Genomic DNA, 9,087 nt, shown 5'->3' with positions numbered 1-9,087 from the left:
CTCTTTCCTCTCTCTCTCAGCCACAGAAAGTTCTGGCTCCTCCTCTCGTTGTCTGTCTGGTTCTACAGGCTCCGACAGCGGCTGTGTCTCAACCCTCCAGCCGGAGGAGCCGCAGCTACACTCCTCCTCGTCGTTTATTTCAACAGTGAGTCATCAGAGAGTCAACAACTTCTGCCTGACGTCAACGCATTCACTTTAATTCCTTCTTTGTGTGTCCTCAGAAACCTGCTGCTGTCATCGGTCCATCGACCATCGTCTGAGTTCTTTCACCTGTGAGTCATCACTAAACTTTTTCCCTCATCACAGCCTAAACCAGTCTGTGAAGAGAAAAATCACTCACCCACAGATTAAACACATTTAAATGTGTTTTTTTATGTTTAGTGTTTTTTTTTCAGATTTACCTCAGTAACACTAATTGACCACAAGAGGGAGCAGCACCTTTTGCCAAGGTACGCTGAAACATAGTGGTGGGGCTGCATTTTTGGTCACGTCATTTTGCGCTCCCTTTGAATGGGAGAGGCTGCTGGATATAATAGTTGAATTTATCAAAGTGGTATTTAGAGGATGACTCACCAAATCCCAACTGGCGTTAGATTCCCTATGATACCACTAGAGGGAGCCAAAGTTCATAATTCGACAGCTTTATAAAGGTGTTAGAGCAAATTAAAGAGAAATGTTACACAATAGATCGAAAATTGTATTTTTCCTAAACTTTGGTTCAGTGTTTATTATTTTATATAAACCTATAAGTCGTTCTCATCTGTGAGTTAATTATTAGTTCCTTCTGTTTAACCCAGTTCTTTTCTGGGCTAACTTGTGGCCAAACCTTTAATCTAAGTTTAATCAGAATAACCTGTGCTTTAGCTTTATTTTTGCTGACAAGGTCATGTGTGTCAGGTTTTGTTTAAAATATTTTGAAAATGTAAAAAAAAAGACATGATTAAGCAGAGTGGGTACAACAGTTAAAGAAAAAATGAATCAGGTTAATTTTCTAATTTTTGTCTTTTTAAAGAAAAAATGAATCATGGTTAATTTTCTAATTTTTGTCTTTTTATTTTTCCTGCAGGTCTAATCGTCGTGTCCGCCTTCGCTTTGCTTCAGTTTGAATGTCAGCGTTACACTTTCACTTTTATTTATACTGTTTTTTTTCTTTGTATTTTCTGTAAATATGAAGTCTTAACTGTTCTAACTGATCCAGGGTCGGTGTGTGTGTAAATACACGTTCACAGTGAAATAAACTCTAGTCCAACTATTCATTTGTCTGTTTGGCTGCATCTTTTTCTGCCCCATCATTTTAGGAGGAACTGATCTCAGGTGGTTTTTACGTGGACTAGCTGAAGAAAATGGACCAGACAGTGGAGGCGTCACTAAACATACAGGGCAGACTGTTGTTTTGATACAAACTCAGCACTTTCTTTATTGCGTGCACAGTGATGATAGAAATAGAAGCTGTGTGTTTTATAGAAAAGCTGGTAAACCAACCCACGGTGTACTGTACATTCAGTAACAAACAATAAATATTTTACTGTCAAACTTGTAAAAATAAACCGTCACTGATCTTGTAGACAGATTATCACAACTACGACATAAGAACTGTAATAATATATTTATCTATTTATGATTTTTTGCAGATGATTCACTTGTGTTTGGTCAAACAGATCAAAGTTGTGCGTTTACTTTTAGACACAGTTAATACAGCTGCAGAAGTCCCGCCTCCTGAAATACATCATCTTGTGACATCATAGACTAACAGTGACACTGCACAGCGCCTTCTAGTGGCCTCCGTCCAGGTCCTGAACACGGCGACAGATCTCTGAGGTAAACTCTGAACACTTGGCGTTTCCACCGAGGTCCTTGGTCAGAAACTAAGAGGAAGACAACAAACACGTCCTCATCATCTTTGCCATCACATCACATTTCATTCCTTCACAGTAAGTGTTGCAGTGCTCTGTTCTGAAAGCTTTAGTTTTTCACATAAAACAGGTTTTAAGGAAGATTTACAGGAAGTGAAAATTTAACAAATTTTATGACTTGCAATTTGAAAGCTTAAAAAAACCCCAAAACATTTATATAACAGTTCATGTATGCAATTTGAAAGCTTAAAAAAAAAAAACCCAAAACATTTATATAACAGTTCATGTCTATGTGTGTTATGTCAGTTTTGACTTTGAAAACCTCTGATTTTCTTTCTGTTTTCTCAACTAAAACAAAAATCTCAGTCCTACCTTCTTGTCTCTGATGGTGTCGAAACACGCCGTCTGGATCTTGTCTGCATGGGGGTGCAGACCCATGTGGCGTAGCATCATGACGGCACTCAGCAGCAGAGCCGTGGGATTGGCCAGGTCCAGGCCTGCAATGTCAGGGGCAGTACCATGGACCTAAAAACAGAGAGACCGTCTTAGGGGGTGTGTTCTTATCACATCAATGATAATGATGTCTCTGTCCAAACACAAATGATTAAAAAAAAAGCTGTCAACGAACCGACTCAAATATGGCCACTCCATTTGCTCCAATGTTCCCGCTGGGAGTGACTCCGAGTCCTCCGATGAGTCCGGCGCACAAGTCACTGAAGAACAAACATGTCTTCATCCTCAGTATTGTCTTCACTTTAGTTTTAATATCAAATTTAGACACGCTTACCTAAGAATGTCTCCGTACAGGTTGGGCATGACCAGGACATCAAACTGGGTCGGATCCTGAACCATCTGGAAGATCAAAACAAAAGCGGACATGTTGTAATCGTGATCATGTTGTGTGTGTTAAACAGTGCCATCATCACTCTGTGGACGTACATTGAGACACACGGTGTCCAGGTACATCTCCGTGAACTTGATGTCTTTGAAGTTTTCGGCCACCTCTCGACATTTCCTCAGGAACAGGCCGTCAGACATTCTCCTGGAAATCATGAGAAGAAGAATCAACGAGGAAGTAAAGACAAGACGACACAACTGTCAACTTTAACTGAAGCTCCGTGTGGAGACAGTAGATACTGAGCTGACTCCGCCTGGTCTCATGATGGAGTGACCAGATCAGTGAAGGACTAGCCGTCGGAGGACTTACATGATGTTAGCCTTATGTACGGCTGTCACGCTGTTTCTCTGGTTGTTGCGAGCGTATTCAAAGGCGTACTCTGCGATGCGTTTGCTGGCCTTCTCAGTGATCAGCTTAATGCTCTGAACGACACCATCCACAATCTGGAAAATGTGGAAATAAATATAATGGGAGCAAAAATTCCATACACTATGAAACAAATATTTAGAACTAGCTTAGCAAACCTTTGTGCTACGTTAAGACAGATAGTGAAGCTAATGCTAATCTTCTAATCTAAACATTTAGATCGTTTACCCACTACCGGGGGGCGTAATGGGCAACTCACCACGTGTTCGATGCCGCTGTACTCGCCCTCTGTGTTTTCACGGATGGTGACCAGGTCAACATCGGTGTACGGCGTCTTGTAGCCCTCGATGGAGATACAGGGTCGCACATTGGCATAGAGGTCAAAGGTCTTTCTGAGGAGCAGGTTCATGGAGGGGTGACCTGCCGCAATGGGTGTCTTCAGAGGTCCTGCAAGACAACACCTGTACTGATTAGTTGTATTTTTAAACACAGAAGCTAATGGGTAAGGGCTAACGGCAAAAGCGGGTGACTGACCCTTGAGTCCAATTTTACTTCTGTCCATCGACTCTTTGGCATCAGGAGGAATCATCCACCGGCCTCCTGGTCCTTTAATGGCCGTCACGTTCCTTTCCTCCCATTTGACTGGAACCTGGAGGAAAAAATCGTTATACTGTAAAAACAACATCAGCTGACTCTCTGTGAACTTCATCAAACAACTGAGAGAAACATTAGACCTTCGCAGCCTCAAAAATCTTGATGACAGCGGCCGAGATTTCAGGTCCGATACCATCTCCAGGAATCAGAGTGACCGTCTGCATCTGTGAGCACAGAGACAGACACACAGTAACGGCAGATGCTACAGGTACTGTATGTAGTAATGCAGTGTACATCACAGCTCAGTTGTTTTAATTAAGTTGACTGCTATTAGTTGTTTGAGTAAATGAAATATTGTTCCTTGACAACTGTGTCAACGTCAAGTAGTGTGGAACCGATCATTGTTTTAAGTACTGGGCCGAGGGTCCAAGGCCAAATTCTACACTTTAAAATACATGACCACTGAAGGGAGATCAAGTTACTGTGCGTGTGTGTGTGTGTGTGTCACCCCTCACCCCTCTTCTGGAAACTGAAGACTGAATGGAGCTCCTCCTCACCCATCCTACGACCTGGGACAGCTGAAAAGAAAAAGAATAATTAACATTTTATTCATAACTACTACTGAGCACACAAAAATTTCCATAGCAACTATCATGATTTAACAAAACATTGGTATTTATACACTTACGCGTGAGCCATGTTAGCTGTACAGAAAATCAAAGCTGGTTTCTTCCTAAACCCCTGTTGGTTTGTTACAATAATTCCATTTAAAACGTTTAAATATTATTAATATCTTGTGTTTGTAAAAACGGTTAGGTGATTCCATATGCAACCGAGAGACTCAAAGTAGCGGTCGCCGGGTGTGAAGACTGTCATCTGCGTGCTGGAGGACACACACACACCCATGTAGCTAATAAGCTAACGGCTAACAGTAAACATAAGAGTAAGATAAGATGGGCACAGAGGTGACACAGACAGCAACAACTACACAGTTATACACACAAATAAATCTAACGTCACCAAAAGTCAAACAATGATGTCGTGTCATTCTACGATTTTATCTTTCTTACCGTTGACCTCCACAAGCTACCTGCCATTCTGCTCCGAACAAAGATCCTGTGAGACAGACAACACTCTCACTCCGGCACGAGTTCCGAAGCTAATCGGGAAGTGTAGTCTCACGTCACACTTCGTACACTGTACGTTTATGAACCACGCCCTATACGAAGAACGCAATCATTCTGCTTTGATCTTTACTGGATTACATATTTTGTTCACCGGCTGCATTACTATGGAACAGCTAAAGACTTGAATTCAGATCTTTCGAATGGGAGTGATGCGTCACACTGTTGGTGGGGAATTACTGAGTACTAAGTTCCACCTCATTACGCATGTGCTGAAGAAGAAGAAGTTAGGAAAAGTATAAAAGAAGGAAAGAAGTTATGGCGGGGTTGAACAGAATAGAGTAAAGTTGCTACGTTGGAGCTGAAGAAGATTGGATGACATGGAGAAAATTACCATTTTTCATTATAACTACAAAATTGAGCTTTTGTCCCTTCAAGATGGCGCCTGATGTACCAGTAATTGACGGCCATATCCGTCAATGTCGGACCGGGATGGACTGTTGATGAAGTGATGAGAGAGACACCGTAAACCACGAAGATATGGAAGTGACAACCTTTAAAAATGGTAAAAATTATTTAAATGTTGATTATTATTCCGAGTTTATACTCATTAAAGTAAAATGCTTATTACAAGGGTTGTATCCAGACAAATTATTTCCTCGTTTTCCCTTATTTGTGGCACAGTAAGAAAATGACACTCAGTTGTAATAGTAACAAATCTTTTCTCTACATGCCCCCTGTACGCTACAATTGGTATTACACTTGGTGTGCGCCGTTGAAAACACGTGATCCATAAATTAGGAATTTGTGTCCAATTAAGGTGAGCTCTCTCGAAATGCATTGTGGGCATTGTAGTTTATAATGAAAGCATTTAAGGGCGTAAGACGAGGTGGCCGAGTGGTTAAGGCGATGGACTGCTAATCCATTGTGCTCTGCACGCGTGGGTTCGAATCCCATCCTCGTCGGCATACAATGTTTTTTGTTTTCTACATGATCTTCAATCCCTCACCCAAGCTGAAAAGCGTAGGGAAGGTCATTCAGAGTAAGACCACAGTCAAATCATTCTTTGTACATGTGGCTCCCCCCCACGGAGGGAAACACAAAAAGGCATTATCAGGCCCCTGAAAACCACAGAAGCGTTCATAAAGCAATACTATTTGCTTTCAAAGAATATTATTATTACTGTTATAACTATTATAGTGCTCCAAGTATTTCATTTTTATTTTAATTTAATTTCCGCTATCATTCTGTTGCTTCTTCTATCATGTTGCGACTATTATATTTGTATATAGATACTATTTGTGCTCCTGCTATTGCCTCGATATTGTAACTAATATAGATCTGTTATATTTATTATTTTTTGCACAATTGGTTTTTAAGTTATTAAATTTTAGTTAATGTTTTATAATCTCCGAACCTCTCGTTTACTTTCTATAGCTATGTGCTGCCACCTAGTGGAATAATCTTTGATCGTTCTGCCTGTCACTGTCACGTTAACAAACTTAGACCATTTATTAACGGTAAATAAATAACAACTTTCACACCAATCGAGTAAAATCAAGACTAATATACCACGGTGGTCCTGATGTTCTGTCATGTCACACTAATGTGCTTTCCTGATTGGGAATCAGTGCTGTCCTGCGGTCATTGCTGTGGTAGTTCTGATAAGTTAGCAACAGTAATCCTAGCTGTTCAGCTGTTCAACTACTAATGAAGTCATTATGGAGTTCAGAGTCAGAAATCAAATAAAAACAATTAAAGGATTATTATTATTATTATCTGATCATTTTTATTTTTTCTTCTGCAAAACAACCAGACTGAGTCAGGCGGTTCAGTTTGGATGAATTATGACTTATTTTGTATGTAAAGTCCAAAGCACTGACCTTGGTAATATTGAAGGTTGCAGACATGAACAGCCAGCATCATTTTCTTGATTGCGTGTTCCTTAGACGGGTTATCTCGGGCCAGTAAAATATTCCTGCACATGATTTCACTTCAATTATCTAATAACAAAAACGTTTTTTTACCACCTTTACCATTATCTCTGTCGTTCCTGTCAAATTCTCCATCCCATTTATTTAGTCTTTTGAGGGGAAGACATTAGCAGGTCGTTCCTGAGCTAAGTAAGCACAAGAGAGTATGAAGGTTCAGGGACAACAGACGATGAACTACAGTAATACTGTATTTAAAATGTCTGTGTTTTCACTGAGGTCCACAGTTTTTTTATTGATGTGTCTATGGAGCGACTGTGGTGGAGGTGATGGTCGTCAGTTGGTGTGGTAAATACAGTAGATGGAGACGCTCTGGATGAGCATGGACTCTGGAACCTCTGGCCATGTGTCTTCATATGTACCTGCTCACTTTACTGCCCGCCTCCTCAACCCCTCGACCCCCGTTGACCTCCTTTAGGCCAGCTATTGTAATGGTTTTTAGGACATGGGAAGTCAAAGGAGTGTGTCACACACACATGCGCATTTATACTGATGTGCAGTGGTCAGTGTTTCACTGACCCCTGCACATCATTTCTAGTTGTCGGTTCCATAGTGTAGCGGTTAGCGCGCCTGCAGGAGAGCATAGAGTCCTGGTTTCAATAACCAGAGGAACCACATACTTGGTGCCTGGTGCAGCAAATCTGCTGTTAATTTCCCAGATATGGGGTCAATAAAGTTCAAATTATTATTATCACCCTTTTATGTCAACAGGCTTTTAATTGAATTGTAGTGACGTCGTCGTCTGTCCTTATATTGTAGTTCGATTTGTAGGAAATCCGAAAAAAATCTTTATCTCTGATGCAGCATTCAAGAAATACAATTTGTCCTAAAATATGTACTAAAAATTACCATAAAATAATTTAGCACATTTTTAAAATGTACATTAAATACTCCACGGCATCAAGTATTGGATAGTGAGTAATGAGAACACCTGTGGAAGTTGATGGCGTCTCTGAAGGATGCCGTGGAGGTGAGGTCAACGCAGCCACTGTAAAGACACTAAGATACAACAGGGGTTTGGACAGTGGTGTCTGAACATGAGGTGCATCAGCTCATCAATAAGAGCTGTGATATCTGCTGCAGTCTGAACAACACTGATAACAACCAAACAAACACAGATGTGTTTCCTCAGACTGGGGTTTATATAACACACTGTCCAAATACACTGATATCTGACAAGGAAACACAAGTTCAAGTGTTCTCTCCAAAATAAATACTGTAGTTCAGAGAGAGAACACTGGACTCTCTGGAGCTGTATTGCACATCAGCATTACAGCTCCCCTTGAAGGACCATTTTCTGCAATTGATTATTATTTCAATTCAAATCACAAATATTTGTGTGGAGCTGTATTGCACATCAGCAATACAGCTCCCCTTGAAGGACCACTTTTCGCAATTATTTCAATTCAAATCACAAATATTTTTAATTTCTGTGTTATTAAAAAATATCAGTTTGAGAAACTCAGCAGCATGGACTTGATAATGAGGTGATTGAACATTTTTTAAGCTCCTTCAGGCCACACAAAATGATGGTGGGCTACCTGTGGCCTGTGGGCCTTGAGTTTGACACATATGGTTCACCTAAATATATGTTGAGGTATCTATAAAAGCACCTATTTCTCATTCTGTTTTTCACAACTTGTTTGTGATGAGTGCTGAAAAAAAACCTTCATTTTCTCATTCTGTTTTTCACAAATTGTTTTTGATGAGTGCTGAAAAAAAACCTTCATTCACTATTTTCCCTTTTTCATTCCCCACTTTGTGTTCATTTTCAGGTCAACTCTAGTGAGATCATGTTGTCCTCCGCTCATGATGTCCAGGAGGTGGCAGGCGTCCAGGCCACCACCTGGTTAGGAGACCACTTTGGTGAAAAGTTCCACAGGTTTGGATATTAACACAACAATACAAGTAAAATTACAAGACAAGGCCAAAACACACACACACACACAGTTTAGTGGTCTGAGTGACAGTAGCTCAGAATTTTGTGAAACATTGTTAGTTTTAACGCAGTTCCCAACATAGGGGGCGTGGAAAGATCGAGGCCAAATTGATAAAGATCACAAACCAACCTTCCAACCAACTTCAAGACCTGCAGCTTGAAGATCAGCTTTGTAATCCTTATATTTAAAGGCGGTGGGGGACAGTGGGGGGGCACCTTCACTTCCCTCCATGATTCCTGCACACGTCCAGACGAGGAGAGTGTTTTGAGTCCTTATCGTTTGTTCACCCGTCTGGGCCGCTGCCGACTAAACAGCTGTCCT

General features: G+C 40.8%; 3 protein-coding genes and 1 non-coding gene across 5 annotated transcripts in view; 3 read left to right on the top strand and 1 right to left on the bottom strand.

The window, feature by feature from the left end:
• The window catches only part of plekhg4 (pleckstrin homology domain containing, family G (with RhoGef domain) member 4), a 12,946-nt gene extending 11,370 nt beyond the window's left edge, over positions 1–1,576 (top strand). Inside the window, exons 20-23 of one of the 2 annotated variants that reach the window (XM_017032475.2) lie at positions 21–145; positions 222–272; positions 396–449; positions 1,067–1,576. In XM_017032475.2, the coding sequence (XP_016887964.1) occupies positions 21–145; positions 222–260 (164 nt within the window). In that variant the 3' untranslated portion in view covers positions 261–272; positions 396–449; positions 1,067–1,576. Of the gene's footprint in view, positions 1–20; positions 146–221; positions 273–381; positions 450–1,066 lie in introns of both variants that reach the window. The other variant, XM_017032476.2, reaches the window with a different exon arrangement.
• Positions 1,392–4,918, bottom strand: LOC103378915 (isocitrate dehydrogenase [NAD] subunit alpha, mitochondrial). The gene is made up of 11 exons (XM_008310277.3): positions 4,782–4,918; positions 4,227–4,289; positions 3,852–3,935; positions 3,652–3,766; positions 3,377–3,564; positions 3,061–3,194; positions 2,793–2,895; positions 2,641–2,705; positions 2,482–2,566; positions 2,226–2,378; positions 1,392–1,865 (listed from the first exon to the last, which is right to left on the bottom strand). The coding sequence occupies exons 1-11, from the start codon at positions 4,806–4,808 to the stop codon at positions 1,773–1,775; spliced, it is 1,110 nt and encodes a 369-aa protein (XP_008308499.1). The 5' UTR covers positions 4,809–4,918; the 3' UTR covers positions 1,392–1,772.
• A 135-nt stretch (positions 4,919–5,053) lies between these two features.
• LOC103378914 (aromatase-like) overlaps positions 5,054–9,087 on the top strand; it is a 9,273-nt gene continuing 5,239 nt past the window's right edge. The window contains exons 1-2 of the mRNA XM_008310276.3: positions 5,054–5,400; positions 8,602–8,708. The gene's annotated coding sequence lies outside the window, so the exon portion shown is untranslated. The remainder of the gene's footprint in view (positions 5,401–8,601; positions 8,709–9,087) is intronic.
• On the top strand, positions 5,719–5,800 carry trnas-gcu (transfer RNA serine (anticodon GCU)). Its single transcript has one exon. It is a non-coding gene; the product is annotated as a tRNA-Ser (tRNA).

This window comes from Cynoglossus semilaevis, chromosome 5 (genome assembly GCF_000523025.1).
Source record: "Cynoglossus semilaevis isolate Cse_v1.0 chromosome 5, Cse_v1.0, whole genome shotgun sequence".
Classification (NCBI taxonomy): Eukaryota; Metazoa; Chordata; class Actinopteri; order Pleuronectiformes; family Cynoglossidae; genus Cynoglossus; species Cynoglossus semilaevis.
This window is presented reverse-complemented; position numbering and strand designations above follow the sequence as displayed.

Coding starts and splice junctions, on each gene's coding strand:
- LOC103378915 (XM_008310277.3), bottom strand. CDS start 4,808: ATGGCAGGTAGCTTGTGGAGGTCAACG. Junction 4,290..4,781: donor GTAGCTTGTGGAGGTCAACG/GTAAGAAAGATA, acceptor TTTTCTTTTCAG/CTGTCCCAGGTCGTAGGATG. Junction 2,567..2,640: donor CTGTACGGAGACATTCTTAG/GTAAGCGTGTCT, acceptor TTTGTTCTTCAG/TGACTTGTGCGCCGGACTCA.